This window comes from Salmo salar, chromosome 02, assembly GCF_965601325.2.
Source record: "Salmo salar chromosome 02, fSalSal1, whole genome shotgun sequence".
Classification (NCBI taxonomy): Eukaryota; Metazoa; Chordata; class Actinopteri; order Salmoniformes; family Salmonidae; genus Salmo; species Salmo salar.
Window position 1 is genome coordinate 83,056,335 of NC_138292.1, and position 25,715 is coordinate 83,082,049.

The 25,715-nt window shown below is 40.4% G+C and overlaps 1 protein-coding gene across 1 annotated transcript in view; it reads right to left on the minus strand.

The window, feature by feature from the left end:
* Positions 1-3,332: 3,332 nt before the first annotated feature.
* LOC106603784 (uncharacterized) overlaps positions 3,333-25,715 on the minus strand; it is a 29,756-nt gene continuing 7,373 nt past the window's right edge. Inside the window, 7 exon segments of the mRNA XM_014197878.3 lie at positions 3,333-4,842; positions 4,845-5,390; positions 10,523-10,700; positions 10,836-10,933; positions 11,314-11,613; positions 14,270-14,324; positions 20,225-21,096. Coding sequence (XP_014053353.3) covers positions 4,715-4,842; positions 4,845-5,390; positions 10,523-10,700; positions 10,836-10,933; positions 11,314-11,613; positions 14,270-14,324; positions 20,225-21,096 — 2,177 coding nt within the window. The 3' untranslated portion in view covers positions 3,333-4,714.

Genomic DNA, 25,715 nt, shown 5'->3' on the forward strand with positions numbered 1-25,715 from the left:
TTGCTGAGTAAGTTCTGCATCAAACAAAAGGTCTCAAGTTGTTTAATTAAACCGAAGTCCCGCCTTAGTGATGTCACCGATTACGTCATTACCTTTTACTCCTGAGACCAAAACCCTGCATCCATAGCTATACAAACATAGAGTTTCAGTGTTATCTAAAAGCTAAGCAATAAATGTCCCCTCCCCAAAGTTGATTTAGTGTGGAATGTCTGAGTAGTCTCTTATCTCCCACACTCCCCTGCAGAGTTCTGTCTCAGTCACACATTATAAGAGAGAGAGAGAGAAAGAAAGAGAAAACTGTGGAACAATTCTAAAACTATATAATGAATATATATTGTCACGTACGTTGTACGATGAAGGAGACCAAAGCGCAGCGTGTGTCTCGTTCCTCATCTTTATTTAACTGTTAAACTATTGTCACATCCTGACCATTGTAAGATGTGATTTTCTATGGTAGAGTAGGTCAGGGCGTGACAGGGGGTGTTTTGTGTTTTTCTATGTTTAAGTTCTAGTGTTTCTATTTCTATGTTGGGGTTGTTTGGGTTGATCTCCAATTAGAGGCAGCTGGACCTCGTTGTCTCTAATTGGAGATCATATTTAAGTAGGGGTTTTTCCACCTGTGTTTTGTGGATTATTATATTTTGAGTAGTGTTTGTTTCTCTCTGCGTCACGGTTTGTTGTTTTGTCATTTTCAGTTATTTGTGTACTGCAAAGTTTCACAAATTTAATAAAATGTGGAACTACAACCACGCTGCACTTTGGTCCGCTCCTTTAGACAGCCGTGACAGAATAACCCACCATAAAAGGACCAAGCAGCGTGCCCAGGAGCAACAGAAATGGACCTGGGAGGAAATTCTGGATGGCAAGGGATCCTGGACATGGGAGGAGATCCAGGCTGGATGGGAACAGGTGGAGGCAGCGAGAGCAGAGCGGCAATGAGAGGAGGCACGATACCAATGGCGAGGCAAGTGCGAGAGACAGCCCCCCCCCAAACATTTTTTTGGGGGGGCACACGGGGAGATTGGCAGAGTCAGGTTGGAGACCTGTGCCAACTCCCTGTGCTTACTGTGGGGGGCGAGTGACCGAGCAAGCATCATGTTATGCTGAGTTACGCACTGTGTCGCCAGTGCGCAGCTACAGCCCGGTGCGCTCGGTGCAAGCTCCTCACAGGTGCTGTGCTAGAGTTGGCATTCAACCAGGAAGGAGTATGCCTGCTCAGCGTTCCTGGTCTCCGGTGCGTCGTCGCGGCCCAGGTTATCCTGCGCCAGCTCTACGCACGGTACCCCCAGTTCGTCAACACAAACCTGTGCGACCTGTCACAACGCCTCGCGCTTGTCGGGCTACGGAGGTTATCCAGCCAGGATGGGTTGTGCCAGCCATAAGCTCCAGACCTCCAGTGCGCCTCCACAGCCCAGTACGTCCTGTGCCTGCTCCCCACACTAGCCCTGAGGTGCGTGTTACCAGTCTGGCGCCACCTATGCCAGCCCCACGCATCAGACCTCCAGTGCGCATGCCCAGTCCGGGGTGGCCTGTTCCTGCTCCCCCCACTAGCCCTGAGGTGCCTGTTACCAGTCTGGCGCCACCTAGGCCAGCCCCACGCATCAGGCCTCCAGTGCGCATTCCCAGTCCAGAGCTTCCGGCGACAGTTCCCAGTCCAGAGCTTCCGGTGACGGTCTGCAGCCCGGAACCTCCTGAGTCGGCCCGCAGCCCGGTACCTCCTGAGACGGCCCGCAGTCCGGAACCTACTGAGACGGCCCGCAGCCCGGAACCTACTGAGACGGCCTGCAGCCCGGAACCTACTGAGACGGCCTGCAGCCCGGAACCTACTGAGACGGCCTGCAGCCCGGAACCTACTGAGACGGCCTGCAGCCCGGAACCTCCTGAGACGGCCTGCAGCCCAGAACCTCCTGAGACGGCCTGCAGCGGCGGCCAGCAGCCCAGAGTCTTCAGCGGCGGCCTGCAGCCCAGAGTCTTCAGCGACGGCCTGCAGCACAGAGTCTTCAGCGGCGGCCTTCAACCCAGTCTTCAGCGACGGCCTGCAGCCCAGTCTTCAGCGACGGCCTGCAGCCCAGAGTCTTCAGCGACGGCCTGTGTGCCTTTCTAAATCATGTCCAATCAATTGAATTTACCACAATCAAGTTGTAGAAAGGTCTCAAGGATGATCAATGGAAACAGGACGCACCTGAGCTCAATTTCGAGGCTCATAGCAAAGGGTCTGAATACTTATGTAAATCATTTGTGTTTAATACATTTGCAGAAATGTATACAAAGCCTGTTTCAGCTTTGACATTATGGGGTATTTTGTGTAGCTTGCTGAAGAAATAGTTTTTTTAATCAATTTTAGAATAAGGCTGTAATGTAACAAAATGTGAAAAAGTCAAGGGGTCTGAATACTTTCCAAAGAAACTGTAAGTGATTGAGAAGAGAGCATCATTGCTATATTCTAATTAAAATCATTGACCCATAAGGGAACACATGACCAAAGCAAGGTGTGACCCATATAGAATTAAAACAATATTCAACTTAATGAGAAATATAATCGAATAAACAAATGTTTGCATAACCAAAGACATGAAAACTGGTGGGAACATTGTATTTAGCTAGGATTTCATAAGGCCAGGAAGGTTACTGATAATAACAATAGACAATAGTAAATGTTACTAGTTTAGGGATGAAGATAGTGAAGGTTCATCAATGTTAAAGATGTTTTTTAATTTGATGTAGAAACAACGTTTATTCAACCAGTGGGAGTGTATACTCCGGGTTGCAATCCTTATTAAACAAACTAACCTCTGATCAAATAAGTTTTCCTGTGGCCTCTTGTGTGCACACAGGGCAGAATTCCCTTACAGACCATGCAAACAATTTGGGATTTTCAACACATTCATGTTTCTTATAAAAAGAAGTGATGCAGTCAGTCTCTCCTCAACTCTTAGCCAAGAGTGGCATGCATAGTATTTATTTCAGCCCTCTGATTACAATTAAGAGCAAAACGTGCCGCTCTGTTCTGGGCCAGCTGCAGCTTAACTAGGTCTTTCCTTGCAGCACTGGACCACACGACTGGACAATAATCAAGATTAGACAAAACTAGAGCCTGCAGAACTTGCTTTTTGGAGTGTGGTGTCAAAAAAACAGAGCATCTCTTTATTGCGGCTATACCTCTCCCCATCTTTACAACCATTGAATCTACATGTTTTGACCATGACAGTTTACAATCTAAGGTAACACCAAGTAATTTACTCTCCTCAACTTGTTCAACAGCCACACAATTCATTACCAGATTCAGCGGAGGTCTATAACTTAAGGAATGATTTGTACCAATTACAATGCTCTTAGTTTTAGAGATGTTCAGGAACAGTTTATTACTGGCCACCCATTCCAAAACAGACTGCAACTCTTTGTTAAGGGTTTCAGTGACTTCATTAGCTGTGGTTGCTGATGCATATATGGTTGAATCATCAGCATACATGGACACACATGCTTTGTTTAATGCCAGTGGCAGGTCATTGGTAAAAATAGAAAAGAGTAGAGGGCCTAGAGAGCTGCCCTGCAGCACATCACACTTTACATGTTTGAGAAGATTCCATTAAAAACGACTGAGTTCTAGTAGATAGATAGCTCTGAATCCACAATATGGCAGAGGTTGAAAAGCCACAGCACATACGTTATTTCAACAACAGGTTATGGTCAATAATATCACAGACTGCACTGAAATCTAACAGTACAGCTCCCACAATCTTCTTATTATCAATTTCTCTCAACCAATCATCAGTCATTTGTGTCAGTGCAGTACATGTTGAGTGCCCTTCTCTATAAGCATGCTGAAAGTCTTGTTAATTTGTTTACAGAGAAATAGCATTTCATTTGGTCAAACACAATTTTTTCTAACAGTTTGCTAAGAGCTGGCAGCAAGCTTATAGGTCTGCTGTTAGAACCAGTAAAGGCCGCTTTACATTTACAACTCTTGGGTAGTGGAATTACTTCAGCTTCCCTCCAGGCCTGAGGACAAAGACTTTCCTCTAGGCTCAGATTAAAAATATGACAGATAGGAGTGGCTATAGAGTCAGTTACATCTAAGTTGTCAATGCCAGGAGGTTTGTCATTATTGATCGATAACAATAATTTCCACCTCTCCCACACTAACTTTACAAAATTCAAAACTTGCACTGCTTTTCTTTCATTATGTATTTGTACAAGTTTTTTTCCCCATCATTCTTGATATCATTGATCTAGGATTCATAATAAAGTTTATTCTTTTGTTGAGTTTGGTCACATAATTTCTCAATTTGCAGTATGTAAGCCAGCCAGATGTGCAGCCAGACTTATTAGCCACTCCTTTTGCCCCATCTACTTCAACCATACAGATTTTCAATTCCTCATCAATCCATGGAGCCTTAACAGTTCTAACAGTCAGTTTCTTAACAGGTACAGGTTTATCAATAATTGGAAGAAGCAATTTCATATGGTAAAAACAGGTAAACACATTATCAGTCAACAATATAAGACAACGGGAGCACTGTGTATGTTCTCTGATGAATTTTAAGTCAATGTGATGTGAAATATCAATATACACGCTAAGAGAAGTAATTTCTCCCTCCTGTGTGGATTCTCTAATGACGTTTAAGTGACTGTTATGAGTAAAATGTTTTCCTACAGTCTGAGCTTTCGTAAGCATTCTCCTCTGCGTGCAGCCTCATGTGTTCTTTCAAGCTTACTAAATGGGCAAATGCTTTGCACACTGGGAGGAGTGGTATGGCTTCTCCCCTGTGTGTATTGTTTCATGCCGTTTCAGCTTCCCTGACTGGTCGAAACACTTTCCACACTGGGAGCAGTGGTAAGGTTCTCCCCTGTGTGTATTCTCTCATGTCGTTTCAGGTTCCCTAATTCGCTAAAACACTTGCCACACTGGGAGCAGTGGTAAGGCTTCTCCCCTGTGTGTATTCTCTCATGTCGTTTCAGGTCCCCTAATTCGCGAAAACACTTGCCACACTGGGAGCAGTGGTAAGGCTTCTCCCCTGTGTGTATTCTCTCATGTCGTTTCAGGTTCCCTAAATCGCTAAAACACTTGCCACACTGGGAGCAGTGGTAAGGCTTCTCCCCTGTGTGTGATCTCTCATGCTGTTTCAGCTTCCCTGGCTGGTTGAAACACTTTCCACACTTGGAGCAGTGGTAAGGCTTCTCCCCTGTGTGTATTATCGCATGTTTTTTCAGGCTCCGTGAATGGCTAAAACTCTTTCCACACTGGGAGCAATGGTAAGGCTTCTCCCTTGTGTGTATTTGCCCATGAGCTTTCATGTTTCCAAAGTGACTAAAACTCTTTCCACATTGGGAGCAGAGGTGTCGACTTGCTGGTTTGGACGTCTTTGGTTCGTCCAAGTTTAGTTTTCCTCCTGCCAAAGACAGTGTTTAGTATAAGACAGACCAGAATGAAATCTCCACATGATAAAACTGCCTTGCTATGAGGTTTAAACCAAATCAGATCCATCAATAACCTGAGGCCAGCTTTCAAACGTTACATCATTTAAAACAATCTTTGTGTGATTTTAAAACAAATGTTGTAGAGCATCCTGGTAATTACTGATATGTTTACATTACTTATTTTTATTTCTGTTTTATAAGTCAGAACACAAAACACTAGACAGTTCTAAGACACTCAAGACACAAGACATCGCTGGATTCCTATCAAGCAGGTGGCTGTAAATATATAACCTTCATAGCTGTATGATACAGAATGTGACCTACACACTTCCTTAACCTCACTATGGTAGGGGGCACTATTTTCACCTCCGGATGACAAGCGTGACCAAAGTAAACTGCCTGCTACTCAGGCCCAGAACCTAGGATATGCATATAATTAGTTGATTTGGATAGAAAACACTTCAAAGGTTCTAAAACTGTTAAAATAATGTCTGTGATTATAACAGAACTGAAATGGCAGGCGAAAACCTGAGGCAAATCCATCCAGGGGGTGCCATTATTTTTGAAATGGCTGTTTTTCCAATGAAAGCCTATCCACCATTTAAATGGATAGGACCCAGATTCCATTCCCTATGGCTTCCACTAGTTGTGAACAGTCTTAAGATAATTGTTTCAGGCTTTTATTCAGAAAAATGAGGGAGAATGACAACTTTGAGTGAATGGATAGTGGGATGCACCCAGAGCTGTTTTCTGAACGCGACCGAGAGCGCACCTTTCTTGTTTTTCTTTTATATTGATGATGCTATTGTCCGGTTGAAATATTATCAATTATTTAGGCTAAAAACAACCTGAGGATTGATTATAAACATCGTTTGACATGTTTCTACGAACTTAACCTGTCAAGGTATAGGGGGCAGTATTTTTGATTTCGGATGAAAAACGTGCCCAGAATAAACTGCCTAATACTCGGGCCCAGAGTCAAATATTTGCATATTATTCGTAGATTTGGATAGAAAACACTCTGAAGTTTCTAAAACTGTTTGAATGATGTCTGTGAGTATAACAGAACTCATATGGCAGGCAAAAACCTGAGAAAAAAATCCAACCAGGAAGTGGGAAATCTGATGCTTGTAGTCTTTTCAAGTCATTTCCTATCTAACACACAGTGACTTAGGGTTCATTCACCCTAAGGCTTCCACTAGATGTCAACAGTCTTTAGAACCTAGTTTCAGGCTTTTGCGGTGAACACAGAGCGAACAAGAAGGCCGGGAAGTTGGTGACTCAGAAAATGACATTTTGTGGCGCGCGTTCATGTGAGGGGTAGCTGTGTTCCATTATGTTTTACAAGACATTGGAATCATCCAGATGGAATATTATTGAAGTTTTATGTTAAAAAGGCCCTAAAGATTGATGCTATACAACGTTTGACATGTTTCAACGAAAGTAAATATAACTTTTTTGACTTTTAATCGTAAAATTTTGTTTGCGCTTCCTACATTTGGAGTAGTTTACTGAACGTGCAAACAACAAGGAGATATTTGGACATAAATTATGGACTTTATCGAACAAAACAACATTTATTGTGGACCTGGGATTCCTGGAAGTGCCTTCTGATGAAGATCATCAATATAGTGAATATTTATAATGCTATTTATGATTTTAGATGACTCCAAAATGGTGGCTATCTGTATTGCCTAGTGTATGTTTCTGAGCGCCGTACTCAGATTATTGCAAAGTGTACTTTCCCCGTGAAGCTTTTTTGAAATCTGTCACAGCGGTTGCATAAAGGAGATGTTCATCTATAATTCTTTGAATAACAGGTAAATATTTTATCAACGTTTATGATGAGTATTTTTGTAAATTGTTGTGCTGCTCACCGGCAGTATTGGAGACAAAATATTTTCTGAACATCACGCGCCAATGTAAAATGCTGTTTTTGGATTTAAATATTAACTTTATCGAACAAAACATACATGTATTGTCTAACATTGAGTCCTAGGAGTGTCATCTGATGAAGATCGTCAAAGGTTAGCGCTTAATTTTAGCTGAATTTCAGTTTTTTGTGACCCCTCTCCTGCTTGGAAAATGGCTGTGTGGTTTTTCTTGTGTTTTCACTGTCCTAACATAATCTAACTTTATGCTTTCGCAGTAAAGCCTTTTTGAAATCAGACAATGTGGTTGGATTAAGGAGAGGTTTATCTTTAAAATGTTGTAAAATAGGTGTATGTTTGAGAACTTTGAATTATGACATTTTGTTGTTTTGAATTTGGTGCTCTGATTTTTCACTGGCTGTTGAATAGTGTGAACCGTGGGTGGGACGGTAGCGTCCCACGCAGCCCTGAGAAGTTAACTATCAATAATGTCACGATATTTTGGGTAAAGTAAAAAAGAATGTGAAATACTTTGTGTAGATGTTCCAAAAAATATAAATATGTCAAGTGTTGGTCCCATGTTTCATGAGCTGAAATATCTCAGACTTTTTCCATACGCACAAAAGCTTATTTCTCTCAAATTTGGCACACATATTTCTTTATATTGTTAGTTAAAATTTCTCCTTTGCCAAGACAATCCATTTACCTGACAGGTGTGGCCTATTGTTTAATACTTTTTTGGTTACTCTATGATTCCATAAGTGTTATTTCATAGTTTTGATGTCTTCACTATTATTCTACAATGTAGAAAATAGTAAAAATAAAGAAAAACCCTTGAATGAGTAGTTGTGTCCAAACTTTTGACTGGTACTGTATATACATTTACATTTTAGTCATTTAGCAGATGCTCTTATCCAGAGCAACTTACAGTAGTGAATGCATACATTTCATACATTTTTTCCCCCCGTACTGGTTGATTCCGTGGGAAAGTCAACCTGAACATGTGTAACGGAGGTAAGAACGTGCCGTAAATTCACTCCACAGCTAGCTTGAAACGTCACAGATGGAGCTATCCAACTGGTACCAATTGTAAAGCTCAATCGGTTCATTGTCAAGGAGAGCAGTCACGCATGTTGAGAAGCAGAGGATCACTAGTTTGAGTCCAGTATGGGGACAGTGGAGGAAGCTAAACTGTAAGCAGCACACTGATGTCAGTTACATGAACAAAAAAAAGTTAGTCAACAATGTTCTTTAAAGTCTATATGTTGGAGTTTATTTTACCTGTTAAAAGTAGATTTCACAGCTTTTAGAAAAGGCTTGTTTAAAAAATATATACATACAGTTAAAGTCTGAAGTTTAAATACACTTATGTTGGAGTCATTAAAACTTGTTTTTCAACCACTCCACAAATGTCTTATTTCACTTATAATTCACTGTATGACACTTCCAGTGGGTCAGGAGTTTACATACACTAAGTTGACTGTGCCTTTAAACAGCTTGGAAAATTCCAGAAAATGATGTTATGGCTTTATAAGCTTCTGATAGGCTAATTGACATCATTTGAGTCAATTGGAGGTTTAGCTGTGGATGTATTTCAAAGGCCTACCTTCAAACTCAGTGCCTCTTCGCTTGACATCGTGGGAAAATCAAAAGAAATCAGCCAAGACATCAGAAAAATAATTGTAGACCTCCACAAGTCTGGTTCATCCATGGGAGAAATTTCCAAATGCCTGAAGGTACCACTTCACCTGTACAAATAATAGTACGCAAGTATAAACACCACGGGACCATGCAGCCGTCATACCCCTCAGGAAGGAGACGCGTTCTGTCTCCTAGAGATGAACGTACTTTGGTGCGAAAAGTGCAAATCAATCCCAGAACAGAAGATGCTGGAGGAAACCGGTACAAAAGTACCTAAATCCACAGTAAAACGAGTCCTATATCGACATAACCTGAAAGGCCACTCAGCAAGGAAGAAGCCACTGCTCCAAAACCGCCATAAAAAAGCTCGTACTTTTTGGAGAAATGTCCTCTGGTCTGATTAAACAAAAACAGAACTGTTTGGCCATAATGACCATTGTTATGTTTGGAGGAAAAAGGGGGACGCTTGCAAGCCGAAGAACACCATCCCAACCGTGAAGCAGCATCATGCTGTGGGGGTGTTTTGCTGCAGGAGGGACTGGTGCACTTCACAAAATAGATTGCATCATGAGGAAGGCAAATTATGTGGATATATTGAAGCAACATCTCAAGACATCAGTCAGGAAGTTAAAGCTTGGTCGAAAATGGGTCATCCAAATGGACAATGACGCCAAGCATACTTGCACAGTTGTGGAAAGATGGCTTAAGGACAACAAAGTCAAGGTATTGGAGTGGCCATCACAAAGCCCTGACCTCAATCCTTTAGAAAATGTGTGGGCAGAACTGAAAAAGCGTGTGCGAGCAAGGAGACCTACAAACCTGACTCAGTTACACCAGCTCTGTCAGGTGGAATGGGCCAAAATTCACCCAACTTATTGTGGGAAGCTTGTGGAAGGCTACCCGAAACATTTGACCCAAGTTAAACAATTTAAAGCCAATGCTACCAAATACTAATTGAGTGTATGTAAACTTCTGACCCACTGGGAATGTGATGAAAGAAATAAAAGCCTAAATAAATCTCTACTATTATTCTGACATTTCACATTCTTAAAATAAAGCGCTGATCCTAACAGAACTAAGACAGGGAATTTTTACTTTGATTAAATGTCAGGAATTGTGAAAAACTGAGTTTAAATGTATTTGGCTAAGGTGTATGTAAACTTCCGACTACAACTGTACATTTGCATGTTTAACAAGTTCTGTAGATCAGATGTTAATGAAGCAAATACAGACCACATTGAAGTGTCTGGAGTTTTGTCTGCCTCTACTAGAGTCTTGTAAAGATAGGGGGTTGACTGGGACAGGCAATGTAACATCCACCATTTTTTAGGGAAAGTTTTTGTAAAATATTCACCCAGCATCAGATCATCTTGAAAATGTCTCTCTTAAGCTACCTTTCATCAAGGTTTTATATGGTCTATTGGCTTCTCTCTGTTCATTGGCAGAATCCTTTTTCAGTGTTATGATATTCATAACATCCATATCCACCAGTCAATCTTCCTATCAACTAACAGAACTCTGCTGGTTGTCCTGGTAACAGATACCAGTGGGCAGATCTATTGTATTTGTTCAAACTAAACTACAGCACTTACTTTGATGTGTCAAATCTGATCCTTTCTTCTCTTCTCCTCCTCTCACAGTTCCACTCAGCTCCGTTGTTTTCCTGCAGTCCACCAGCAGCACAGACAACCTCTTCATACCCAGCAGTAAGGTGCTACCGGGAGAGGCACGACACAGGGACTCCGGGAGGGAGGGAGGGCTAGCGTTGTCCTGGTAACCATAAAGAGGGGACACAGACACATATCATTATGGATGCTGATGTCACTGTTGTCATGAAGTGCTTTACAGAAACCCAGCCCAGACCCAGATAGAGGAAGCTGTATGCTAGACCAGACCAAGCTGTACCATCTGGTGTTCTGATCTGGAGAGACTCTTCTCTGTCTCGTCAGCATCAGGATGTTGTTGAGGCTCCCCAAAGGATCCACGATAGTCACGTCTCTCTCCTGTGAACGGGAACATCAAACAGACGGTAAACAGACGCCAATTTCATCATGATTTTGTAAAATATTGTTTGTGTTGCAAATGTAAAGGTTCATTTCCACAAAATGGGTGCCTTTTACGTCCCTTTGATATTTTAAGTAGAAATTATGCACCAATTTTAAAAGCCTGTTATATTAGATGAGGTGAACTTTAATGTAGACCACATGGAGAATGAGAATTCAATACATCGAAGTCCCAAAAACATATGTACCAATGGCAGATTGCCCCTTAAACAATTCCTACAGTACTGAACAACATATTCAAGTGTAGAACTGAAGTAGAATGCCCCTTTAAAACAACATTTCAAGAACTGCATAGTGCCTGTTTATAAGACAGTACTTACTGGTAGTAATCCGATCTTCAGCCCCCTCCTCCTTTTTCACTTCCAAACCGTCTTCCTCCTCTTTTATATAGATAGCCTCCGCTTCCTCTTCTACTCCAAAATGTTTTTCCTCTTCTTTCAATGATATGGCATCTTCCTCCTTTTTGATTCTGAAAGATTCTACCCTTTTTTCCACTTTGACAACCTCTTTCCCATATTCCTCTTTCACTGTAATATCATCCTCCTCTTCCTCCTTTTTCATCCTGAAAGCTTCTTCCTCTCCTTTCACCAGAGCTTCTTTCTCAGTAGAGACTTTGTGAGCTCATGTTCTGGTCGATTAGCAAATTACGTTAAAATGAACTAGTAGTTAAGTAAACAGAATTACATTCAAAACAGTAAGAGTAATATAGCAAAGAGCTTCAACGTTTCAGTTTTATGTTCGCTAGCAAACAACCGCGTTGGTTGAATCAGAAGCCTTTTGTCGCTGTTGAAGAAGCCCCCAGTTCCGTCCACTAGATTATACGTCACGCAAGAAGCATCACCTGAAATACTCACATCGCCATCTGCTGACTGGAGTGGGTAACGCAGATTGGAAAAATATTAATTACAATGTTTATTCTGGCAAGCAATGTCATAAGTAGTCATTTAAAAACAACCAGATGTTATGTTTTCTCTTACTTCTTACAGCCAATACTTTACTCCAGGGCTGACCTGCCCATTAGGTGACAGATTAAAGAGTATTCATTTTTTGTCATAGATATTCTGAACCCACTGCCTGCAAGCCGTCGTTAAATTTGCCTAAATGATTTGTATTTTCCTTCAACTTTCTGAAGAGGAAACAGCCCAGAAATGCCCCTGTCTGAGTGCATTTGTCTACCACTATGTTTAGCTGTTAGCGATGATGCTAATGACAGCCATCTTCTGGTTGATGGAAAAACTTTCCCGAAAAACTTGTCAATTAAATGTTAGCTACAAAGTAGTCGATGCCTACCTGGCAGAATGATATCATGATTATTTGCGTCAATCCAGTTGTGATTTGTTCAGCAAACTCTGCAATCACATGTGTGCTACAGAGACACCACTAACCAAGCAAGGCTCTTGCCACTTGCATTAAAGGGTATCTACACCCAAAAATGAAAAAGTCTTAGATTTTTCTCAGGCTTCAAAAGTGGTTTCCTGATGTGGTTTAAGTATTGTTGTGGACTTAGAACATCCAATGTTGTTGTTTTTGTGTGATTTAGAGAGAAAAACAGGGACAAATCAGAAACCTGGAAAAACTCAACGGAGAAAATGTAATTAGGTAAAAAAAAAAAAAAAAAAAAGAGATTAGATAGAGATGTTATAGGGCCCTAAATATTCAATACATTTTCTCTCATTACTGGATTATCTAGGGATGGTGTAGAGTAACAGCTGTATCCTGAAGTGACCTTTAACCTCCCTGCTCCTCAATACTTCTTCCACTGGATCAAAGCTTCAGCCATGTAGGATACATGATAGTGGCAACACATGGAGCTGGGTTGGATATAGTCATGGTAGGATACATGATAGTGGAAACACATGGAGTCTGGTTGGATATAGTCATAGTAGGATACATTGAGCGGTAAGATGTTCTTTACGATTCGGCCATAAGATTTGCCACCAATGCTCTTTATTGGACACCTCACAGCACTCTATACTCCTCTGTAAACTACTGCTCTGTAAACTGATTATCTCTGAATTCCAGTTGCAAGACCCACTGGTTTAATGCTTATTTATAAAACCATCTTAGGCCTCAATCCCCCCTATCTAAGATATCTACTGCAGCCCTCATCCTCCACATACAACACCCATTCTGCCAGTCACATTCTGTTAAAGGTCCCCAATGCACACACATTCCTGGGTCGCTCCTCTTTTCAGTTCGCTGCAACTAGCCACGGGAACAAGCTGCAAGAAACACTCAAACTGGACAGTTTAATCTCCATCTCTTCATTCAAGGACTCAATCATGGACACTCTTACTGACAGTTGTGGCTGCTTCGTGTGATGTATTTGTCTCTACCTTCTTGCCTTTGTGCTCTTGTCTGTGCCCAATAATGTTTGTACCATGTTGTGCTGCTACCATGTTGGGTCTCCTACCATGGTGTGTTTCCACCATGTGGTGTTGCAACCATGTTGTGTTGCTGCCATGTTGTGTTGCAACCATGCTGTGTTTCTACCATGTTGTGTTGCTACCATGTTATGTTTCTACAATTTTGTGCTGCTACCATGTTGTGCTTCTACCATGTTGTTGTCATGTGGTGTTGCAACCATGTTGTGTTTCTGCCATGTTGTGTTGCTACCATGTTGTGTTTCTACCTTATTGTGTTGCTATCATGGTGTTTCTACCATGTTGTGATGCTACCATGTTGTGTTTCTACCATGTTGTTGTTGTGTTGCTACATGTAATAATATGTGTGATTTATATAAAGTTCTTTAGTAATAAAACATTAGTGATGTAATTTAGTATTTAATATTACATAGTAAACTTTAATAACTGTAATATCTATGTTTAAATGTCTGTACTAAAGTTTTTGAATAAAATAAAAGGTTTGAAAGAAAATATAATTTACTTTCAATGAATTACAATTTTTTTCTCTCTCTCTTTCTCCCCCTTTATCTCTCTCCCTTGGCTGGGAATGTTAAGGGTCAAGAAGTTGTGAATCTAGGGGGGCCCTTGCACACAGGGGAACTATATGTACACAAAATAATTAACAACCTGGACCCCCAGGTGTCTTTGAAAACATCTGTTTTACTAACGACCTAAACAGATCATTTTTACCCTTTAAAAAATAGTTATAGGGGAGATGTCCGGGGATGTCTCAGTCATTGAAAGGGTCATTGTAATATTTAAGATGTCCCCTTTACTGATGACCTAAATGGATACATTTTACCCCCCATAAAAGAGTGTCTGAGTGATGTCTCAGTCAACCCCCCCCAAAAAAGCCCCAGAGGCCTCACACCATCCTCTGTGAAAGGTTCATTGTACTCTTTAACTATGCTTCCTTTACTGATGACCTAAACAGATAATTTTTACCCTTTAAAAAATAGTTGTCAGCTATCCAGATTTAACGGTCTAAATGTTGTGAACAATAGAGGGGCCCTTGCAGACATGTTGTGTTTAGGTACACATATGTTTTCTGTTTATGAAGGAATAAATGATTGAGAGGATATAGACCACAAAAAAAGATAATTATAGTCTTTAACGATGTGCCCTTAAAAAATGACTTAAACAGATCACTTTACCCCATGAATAACCTTTTACTGCAGGGGGCTAAATCAGATCATTTTACCCCATGAATAACCTTTTACTGCAGGGGGCTAAATCAGATCATTTTACCCCATGAATAACCTTTTACTGCAGGGGGCTAAATCAGATCATTTTACCCCATGAATAACCTTTTACTGCAGGGGACTAAATCAGATCATTTTACCCCATGAATAACCTTTTACTGCAGGGGGCTAAATCAGGGGCCTTCAATGCTGCAAAAATATTCCCTTCCCCAGATCTGTGCCTCAACACAATTCTGTCTAGGAGCTCTACGGACAATTCCTTCCACCTCATGGCTTGGTTTTTGCTCTGAGATGCACTGTCAACTGTGGGACCTTATATAGACAGGTATGTGCCTTTCCAAATCATGTCCAATCAATTGAATTTACCACAGGTGGACTCCAATCTAGTTGTAGAAATATCTCAAGGATGATCAATGGAAACAGGATGCACCTGAGCTCAATTTTGAGTCTCATAGGAAAGGGTCTGAATACTTATGTAATGAATTTTTTGTGTTTAATACATTTGCAGAAATGTATTAAAAGCCTGTTTCCGCTTTGTCATTATGGGGTATTGTGTGTAGATTGCTGAAGAAATTGTTTTATTTAATCCATTTTAGAATAAGGCTGTAACGTATCAAAATGTGAAAAAAGTCAAGGGGTCTGAATACTTTCCAAAGAAACTGTAAGTGATTGAGAAGAGAGCATCATTGCTATATTCTAATTAAAATCATTGACCCATAAGGGAACACATGTCCAATCAATTGAATTTACCACAGGTGGACTCCAATCTAGTTGTAGAAATATCTCAAGGATGATCAATGGAAACAGGATGCACCTGAGCTCAATTTTGAGTCTCATAGGAAAGGGTCTGAATACTTATGTAATGAATTTTTTGTGTTTAATACATTTGCAGAAATGTATTAAAAGCCTGTTTCCGCTTTGTCATTATGGGGTATTGTGTGTAGATTGCTGAAGAAATTGTTTTATTTAATCCATTTTAGAATAAGGCTGTAACGTATCAAAATGTGAAAAAAGTCAAGGGGTCTGAATACTTTCCAAAGAAACTGTAAGTGATTGAGAAGAGAGCATCATTGCTATATTCTAATTAAAATCATTGACCCATAAGGGAACACATGACCAAAGCAAGGCGTGACCCATATAGAATTAAAACAATATTATTCTTAATGAGAAATATAATCGAATAAACAAATGTTTGCAAAACCAAAGACATGAAAACTGGTGGGAACATTGTATTTAGCTAGGATTTCATAAGGCCAGGAAGGTTACTGATAATAACAATAGACAATAGTAAATGTTACTAGTTTAGGGATGAAGATAGTGAAGGTTCATCAATGTTAAAGATGTTTTTTAATTTGATGTGGGAACAATGTTTATTCAACCAGTGGGAGGCTTGTAAATGCCCCAGGAAAGTGGAATGAGGAAGTCTTCATTGAGACAATGATGGAACATCAATCCGTGGGCGAGTTGTAGTGGATATTCTAATATAAGGATCTGCTGGAGTCCAAGTCAAACCAAGATTCTTTCTTTCTGAGCTCAGAGAGAATAACAGAGAGAATAACAGAGTTTGGTATTTTATTAGGATCCCCACCAGCTGTTGCAAAAGCAGCAGCTACTCTTCCTGGGGTCCACACAAAACAGAACATCAACAGCTCAAGGACAGAACTACATACATTTTGTAAAAGGCACACGTAGCCTACATATCAATGCATACACACAAACTACCTAGGCCAAATAGGGGAGAGGGGTTGTGCCGTGAGGTGTTGCTTTATCTGTTTTTTTAAACCAGGTTTGCTGTTTATTTCAGCAATATGAGATGGAAGGAAGTTCCATGCAATAAGGGCCCTAAATAATACTGTACGCTTTCTTGAATTTTTCTGGATTTGGGGACTGTGAAAAGTCCCCTGGTGGCATGTCTGGTGGGATAAGTGTGTGTCAGAGCTGTGTGTAAGTTGACTTGTAAGAACTTTGATGATATCTGTACATTATAGGAACACCTGTGATGACAAAAGTACAATGATTCATGTTTTGCTTCAGCTTGAGATTAAGAATCAGTGGTAGACACCTTGCAAATGCATGAAAAGGTCAACTGTACAAAGTCAGATGTCTGTGTTGAAACTATATTTTAGGTAACAGATGGATAAAGGGAACTAAGAGTTCCTGTTGATACTATGTTCCAGTCTTACTTCCAGTCTTACATGATATCAATAAGGGGAAGAGTGATGGGAAACTAACTGCCAATAACGCAATAAGCTGAACTCCACCTAGCAGAGACATCTTTGTATTAGGAACTATTAATTATGAGCTTGTATGGCATTAAAGTTAAGGGACATCACCCTGGGCGGGGTGATCCTCAGTAGGGGATACAAAGGGAAAACATCTTTTGAACTGAGTGTCTTTCTTGCAAATTGCTGTAAGTGTATACTCCGGGTTGCAATCCTTATTAAACAAACTAACTTCAGATTAAAGAAGTTTGCCTGTGGTCTCTTCTGTACACATAAGGCAGAATTCCCTTATAGACTATGCAAACAATTTGGGATTTTCAACACATTCATGTTTCTTATAAAAAGAAGAAGAAGTGATGCAGTCAGTCTCTCCTCAACTCTTAGCCAAGAGAGACTGGCATGCATAGTATTTATATCAGCCCTCTGATTACAATTAAGAGCAAAACGTTCCGCTCTGTTCTGGGCCAGCTGCAGCTTAACTAGGTCTTTCCTTGCTGCACTGGACCACACGACTGGACAATAATCAAGATTAGACAAAACTAGAGCCTGCAGAACTTGCTTTTTGGAGTGTGATGTCAAAAAAGCAGAGCATCTCTTTATTGCGGCTAGACCGCTCCCCATCTTTACAACCATTGAATCTATATGTTTTGACCATGACAGTTTACAATCTAAGGTAATACCAAGTAATTTAGTCTCCTCAACTTGTTCAACAGCCACACAATTCATTACCAGATTCAGCGGAGGTATATAACTTAACCTGTTATGGCTAGGGGGCAGTATTTTCACGGCTGGATAAAAAACATACCCGATTTAATCTGGTTACTACTCCTGCCCAGTAACTAGAATATGCATATAATTATTGGCTTTGGATAGAAAACACCCTAAAGTTTCTAAAACTGTTTGAATGGTGTCTGTGAGTATAACAGAACTCATATGGCAGGCAAAAACCTGAGAAGATTTCATGCAGGAAGTGGCCTGTCTGACAAGGTGTCGTTCTTCTTGTCTCTGTTTATTGAAGAGTGAGGATCTTAGCTGTCCCGTGACACTTCCTACGGCTGCCATAGGCTCTCAGAAGGCGGCAAAACGCTGAATCGTGGCTTTGCAGGCTCTGGCTGAAACAAAGTAGCGCGTTTGGGTAGTGGCTGGTTACAGTACTGTGAGACTCAGGCTCGTGCCCGCGTCGACCGAAAGCTTTGTTTTCTTTCCTCTGTTTAGCTAAATGGACATTCCCGGTCGGAATATTATCGTTTTTTTACGAGAAAAATGGCATAAAAATGGATTTTAAACAGCGGTTGACATGCTTCGAAGTACGGTAATGGAATATTTCGATTTTTTTTGTCACGAATTGCGCAATGCTCGCGACCCTGATTTACCATTTTGGATAGTGTCTGGGACGCACGAACAAAACGCCGCTATTCGGATATAACGATGGATTATTTTGGACCAAACCAACATTTGTTATTGAAGTAGCAGTCCTGGGAGTGCATTCTGACGAAGACAACAAAAGGTAATCAAACTTTTATAATAGTAAATCTGATATTGGTGAGTGCTAAACTTGCCGGGTGTCTAAATAGCTAGCCCGTGATGGCTGGGCTATGTACTTAGAATATTGCAAAATGTGCTTTCACCAAAAAGCTATTTTAAAATCGGACATATCGAGTGCATAGAGGAGTTCTGTATCTATAATTCTTAAAATAATTGTTATGCTTTTTGTGAACGTTTATCGTGAGTAATTTAGTAAATTGTTAGCAAATTCCCCGGAAGTTTAGTATGCTAGTTCTGAACGTCACATGCTAATGTAAAAAGCTGTTTTTTGATATAAATATGAACTTGATTGAACAAAACATGCATGTATTGTATAACATAATGTCCTAGGTGTGTCATCTGATGAAGATCATCAAAGGTTAGTGCTGCATTTAGCTGTCTTCTGGGTTTTAATGACATTATATGCTAGCTTGAAAAATGGGTGTGTGATTATTTCTGGCTTGGAACTCTGCTGACATAATCTAATGTTTTGCTTTCGCTGTAAAGCCTTTTTGAAATCGGACAGCGTGGTTAGATAAAGGAGAGTCTTGTCTTTAAAATGCTGTGAAATAGTCATATGTTTGAAAAATTGAAGTTTTTGTATTTTTGAGGAATTTGTAATTCGCGCCACGCCTATCATTGGATATTGGAGCAGGTGTTCCGCTAGCGGAACGTCTAGATGTAAGAGGTTAAGGAATGATTTGTACCAAATACAATGCTCTTAGTTTTAGAGATGTTCAGGACCGGTTTATTACTGGCCACCCTTTCCAAAACAGACTGTAACTCTTTGTTAAGGGTTTCAGTGACTTCTTTAGCTGTGGTTGCTGATGTGTATATGGTTGAATCATCAGCATACATGGATACACATGCTTTGTTTAATGCCAGTGGCAGGTCATTGGTAAAAATAGAAAAGAGCAGAGGGCCTAGAGCGCTGCCCTGTGGTACATCACACTTTACATGTTTGACATTACAGAAGCTTCCATTAAAAACCCTTTGAGTTCTATAAGATAGATAGCTCTGAATCCACGATATGGCAGAGGTTGAAAAGCCACAGCACATACGTTTTTTCAACAACAGGTTATGGTGAATAATATCAAAGGCTGCACTGAAATCTAACAGTACAGCTCCCACAATCTTCTTATTATCAATTTCTCTCAACCAATCATCAGTCATTTGTGTCAGTGCAGTACATGTTGAGTGCCCTTCTCGATAAGCATGCTGAAAGTCTGTTGTTAATTTGTTTACAGAGAAATAGCATTGTATTTGGTCAAACACTATTTTTTACAACAGTTTGCTAAGAGCTGGCAGCAAGCTTATAGGTCTGCTGTTAGAACCAGCAAAGGCCGCTTTACCACTCTTGGGTAGTGGAATTACTTCGGCTTCCCTCCAGGCCTGAGAACAAAGACTTTCCTCAAGGCTCAGATTAAAAATATGACAGATAGGAGTGGCTATAGAGTCAGCTACTGTCCTCAGTAGCTTTCCATCTAAGTTGTCAATGTCAGGAGGTTTGTCATTATTGATAATTTTTCCACCTCTCGAACACTAAATTGACAAAATTCAATACTTGCACTGCTTGTCTTTCATTGTTTTGTTTTTTTTAAATCATTCTTTATATGATTGATCTTGGCTTCATAATAAAGTTTATTCTTTTTGTTGAGTTTGGTCACATAATTTCTCAATTTGCAGTACGTAAGCCAGCCAGACTTCTTAGCCACTCCTTTTGCCCCATCTCTTTCAACCATACAGTTTATAAATTCCTCATCAATCCATGGAGCCTTAACAGTTCTAACAGTCAGTTTCTTAACAGGTACAGGTTCATCAATAATTGGAAGAAGCAATTTCATATGGTAAAAACAGGTAAACACATTATCAGTCAACAATATAAGACAACGGGAGCCCTGTGTATGTTCTCTGATGAATTTTAAGTGCACCCTGGTAAGGCTTCTCCTCTGTGTGTAATCTCACATGTGTTTTCAAGTAGCTTTTCCATTGAAAACGTTTTTCACACTGGGAGCAGTGGTATGGCTTCTCCCCGGTGTGTATAACCTCATGTCGTTTCAGCTTCCCTGACTGGTTGAAACTCTTTCCACACTGTGAACAGTGGAACGGCTTCTCCCCTGTGTGTATTCTCTCATGTCGTTTCAGGTTCCCTAAATCGCTAAAACTTTTTCCACACTGGGAGCAGTGGTAAGGCTTCTCCCCTGTGTGTATTCTCTCGTGTGTTTTCAGGTTTCCTAAAAGCTTAAAACTCTTTCCACACAGGTCGCAATGGTAAGGCTTCTCCCCTGTGTGTATTCTCTCATGCCGTTTCAGGACCCCTGACTGGTTGAAACACTTTCCACATTGGGAGCAGTGGTAAGGCATCTCCCCTGTGTGTATTCTCTCATGCCGTTTCAGCTCCCATGACCGGTTGAAACACTTTCCACACTGTGAGCAGTGGTAAGGCTTCTCCCCTGTGTGTATCCTCTCATGAGCTTTCGGGTTTCCTAAAAGCTTTAAACTATTTCCAAACTGGGAGCAGTGGTAAGGCTTCTCTCCTGTGTGGATTCTCTCAGGGGCTTTCGGGTTTCCTAAAAGCTTAAAACTCTTTCCACGCTGGGAGCAGTGGTAAGGCTTCTGCCCTGTGTGTATTCTCTCATGTTGTTTCAGGTCCCATAACCGGTTACAACCCTTTCCACAGTGGGAGCAGTGGTGTCGTCTTGCTGGTTTGGACGTCCCTGGCTCTGGTTCCTCTGAGTCTGGTCTTTCTCCTGCCAAAGACAGTGTGTTTTATTAAATAGAGACCCGAATGAAATCTCCACATGATAAAATTGCCTAGCTACAAGGGTAAATCCTAATCAGATCTCTCAATAACCTGAGGCCAGGTTTAACAACCTTAGTGTGATTTTAAAACAAATGTTGTAGAGCTTCCTGGTAATTACTGATATGTTTACATTACTTATTTTATTCATCCTGTTTTACAAGTCAGAACACAAAAAACTAAACAGTTCTAGGACACTGAAGACACAGACGTCTCTGGATTCCAATCGAGCAGGTGGTTCTAAATATAACTTTCATAGCTGTATGATACAGAATGCGACCTACCCACTTCCTTAAACATAAAATAAGTAAATAAGTAATTTTGTGTGGAAGTCTAAAACTTGTTTTTACGTCGAAGAAACAAAGCACATCAAAAAAATCGACACATGCTGTTTAAATGGACCAACTTCTTAACCTCTATGGGCTAGGTGGGACGCTAGCGTGCCACCCGTGGTGCACTCCATCAACAGCAGGTGCATTTCAAGAGCGGCAAATTTGAATCCAAATAAATGTCAAAATTCTAATTTTTCAAACATACAACTATTTTACACCCTTTGAAAGATAAACATCTCCTTAATCTAACCACGTTTTACGATTTCAAAAAGGTTTTACGGCGAAAGCATAAATTTAGAGTATGTTAGGACAGTACATTTACAAGAGTTGTGTGTAATGTTTTGTCAAGTCAAAGACAGGTTCACCAAAACCATAAAACCAGCTAAAATGATGCACTAACCTTTTACAATCTCCATCAGATGACACTCCTAGGACATTATGTTAGACAATGCATGCATTTTTAGTTCTATCAAGTTCATATTTATATCCAAAAACAGCGTATTACTATGGCATTGATGTTGAGGAAATCGTTTCCCTCCAATAACCGGCAGTCAAGTCAGCGTCACAAATTAAATAATTAAAATTAGAAAACATTGGTAAAATATTATATTGTCATTTAAAGAATTATAGATTTACATCTCTTGAACGCAATCAACTTGCCAGATTTAAAAATAACCTTACTGGGAAATCACACTTTAAAATAATCTGAGCACTGCGCCCAGAAAAATACGCGTTGCGATACAGACTAGACGTCATGTTGGGGAGATCTAAAATCGAAAATACTATGTAAATAATCCATTACCTTTGATTCTCTTCATCAGATGTCACTTCCAGGTATCACAGGTCCATAACGAATGTAGTTTTGTTCAAAAAAGCTCATCATTTATGTCCAAAAATCTCCGTCTTGTTAGCACATGATCTAAGCCAGCCGGACTTCTCGTCATGAACGAGGGGAAAAAATATATTTACGTTCGTTCAAACATGTCAAACGTTGTATAGCATAAATCATTAGGGCCTTTTTTAACCAGAACATGAATAATATTCAAGGTGGACGAATGCATACTCTTTTATAACGTATTGGAACGAGGGTACCCAACATGAACTCGTGCGCCAGGTGTCTAATGGGACATCATCGTTCCATGGCTCTTGTTCGGTCAGATCTCCCTCCAGAAGACTCAAAACACTTTGTAAAGGCTGGTGACATCTAGTGGAAGCAATAGGAAGTGCCAAAATATTCCTCAGCCCCTGTGTTTTTCAATGGGATAGGTTTAAAGGTAATACAACACATCAGGTATCCACTTCCTGTCAGAAAATGTCTCAGGGTTTTGCCTGCCAAATGAGTTCTGTTATACTCACAGACACCATTCAAACAGTTTTAGAAACTTTAGAGTGTTTTCTATCCATATATAATAAGTATATGCATATTCTAGTTACTGGGTAGGATTAGTAACCAGATTAAATCGGGTACATTTTTTTATCCAGACGTGCAAATGCTGCCCCCTAGCCCTAACAGGTTAAGACGTTCACAGGTTTTCAACATTTTGACTATCGCTAATGTCATATTTTGGGTAAAGTAAAAAATAAGGTGAAATATTTTGGGTAGATGTTCCTAAAACTGATAGTAACTACAATAAACAAAAATATAATGCAACATGTAGTGATGGATGTTTCATGAGCTGAAAAAAGATTATTAATACTGTTTAGCCATCGAATAGCTTTGATGGGTACTCTCTCATCTGTGTCTATAGGACTGAGTTGGGCCTCTGGAGCTTGAGCTGACAATTGATTCATGACTTGCTGATAAAAACCTACAGCCGGGTTGGGGGGTTAAAACAACACCAGGTGCAGATGACCACAGGATGAACCCAGGATGGCTTGTGGTGCCCCCCGATCAGCATGGGAGGGGTGGAACCAGCCCCGACTAAGCATTTATAAGAGCTTTGTTTTTCATTGAAGGTTAAGCTCTCAGCAACACACTCAAGAGTGTGGGGTCAACACCTTCAATATTGCAATAATTTATCAATATTAAATAAAGATGATTGTTTGAAGAAATGACAAAGTCTCTCTCAGTATACATGAATTTCCATGACAACGCCCGCTGCACAAAATATTATTTCTCAAAAATGTTGTGCACAAATTTGTTTACATCCCTGTTAGTGAACATTTCTCCTTTACCAAGATAATTCATCCACCTGACAGGTGTGGCATATCAAGCTGATTAAACAGCATGATCATTACACAGGTGCACCTTGTGCTGGGGATAATAAAAGGCCACTCTAAAATGTGCAGTTTTGTCACACAACACAATGCCACAGCTGTCTCAAGTTTTGAGAGAGCGTGCAATTGGCATGCTGACTGCAGGAATATCCACTAGAGCTGTTACCAGATAATTGAATGTTCAATTCTCTACCAGAAGCTGCCTCCAACGTTGTTTTAGAGAATTTGGCAGTACATCCAACTGGCCTCACAACCACAGACCACATATAACGATGCCAGCCCAGGACCTCCACATCGTCTGAGACCAGCCACCCGAGTTGTATATCTCTTTGTAATGAAGCCTTTTGTGGGGAAAAGCGAATTCTGATTGGCTGGGCCTGGCTCCGCAATGGGTGGGCGTATGCCCTGCAGGGCCCACCAATGGCTGCGCCCCTGCCCAGTCATGTGTAGTCCATAGATTAGGGCCTATTTATTTATTTACAATGACTGACTTATATGAACTGTAAATCGTTGAAATTGTTGTTTAAATTTTGGTTCAGTACACACACACACACACACACACACACACACACACACACACATACACACACAGAGTGCATTCGTAAAGTATTCATTTTTAACGTAGAAATGCAATAATATTCCAACCGGACAATAGCGTATTCATTTCAGAAGAAAAATAAGGAAAGGCGTGCTCGCGTGACCACCCATTTCCAATCCCTTTGTCCTCCAGCAGTCCACTCAGTGACTGAGCTCCTATATTCTGCCCGGTTACTGGATATGGATGAAACAACTTTCTGAGGGCTTTTGACAGCCAATGGAAGCCTTAGGAAGTGCAACGTGACCCCTAAGTATGTGTAGTTTCTCTAGGGATTCAAAAGTAGAACTACAATTCTCAGACCTTCCACTTCCTGGTTGAAGTTTTCCTCAGGTTTTTGCCTGCCATATGAGTTCTGTTATACTCACAGACACCATTCAAACAGTTTTAGAAACTTCAGAGTGTTTTCTATCCAAATCTACTAATAATATGCATATTCTATTTTCTGGGCAAGAGTAGTAACCAGTTTAATTTGGGTACGTTTTTCATCTGGCCGTGAAAATACTGCCCCCTAGCCCTAAGGTCTATATGTGTGAGTCCCCCCCACCCAAAAAATGCTTTTCCTTCAATCAATTTTCATGGCTTTAAGAAATTCTTATGGTGCTTGTTTTAAAATATATATTTGCCATTTTTATCAAGTTCTGTAGATCAGATGTTAATGAAGCAATACAGACCACATTGAAGTGTCTGGAGTTTTGTTTGCCTCTTCAAGAGACTTGTAAAGATAGGGGGGGGGGGGGTTGACTGGGACAGACAATGTAACATCCATAATGTTTTTAGGAAAGGTTTTTGTAAAACATGAACCTTATATCAGATCATCTTGAAACTTTCTGTCTAAAGCTAACTTTCATCAAGGTTTTATATGGTCTATTGGTTTCTCTCGTTTCATTGGCAGAATCCTTTTTCAGTGTTATGATATTCATAACATCCATATCCACCATTCTATCTTCATGTCAACTAACAGAACTCTGCTGGTTGTCCTGGTAACAGATACCAGTGGGCATATCTATTTTATTTGTTCAAACTAAACTACAACACTTACTTTGATGAGTCAAATCTGATCCTTTCTTCTCTGCTCCTTGTTTACATTACTTATTTTATTAATTCTGTTTTACAAGTCAGAACACAAAAAACTAAACAGTTCTAGGACATTCCAGACACAGACGTCGCTGGATTCCTATCAAGCAGGTGGTTGTAAATATATAACCTTCATAGCTGTATGATACAGAATGCGACCTACACACTTCCTTATACATAAAATAAGTAAATAAGTAATTTTAAGTGGAAGTCCAAAACTTGTTTTTACATCGAAGACACAAAGCACATCAGTAACATCTCCCCGTTGTCGAAAGGGTTCAACACATGCTGTTTAAATGGCCCAACTTCTTATTTAGACATTCACAGATTTTCAACATTTTGACTATC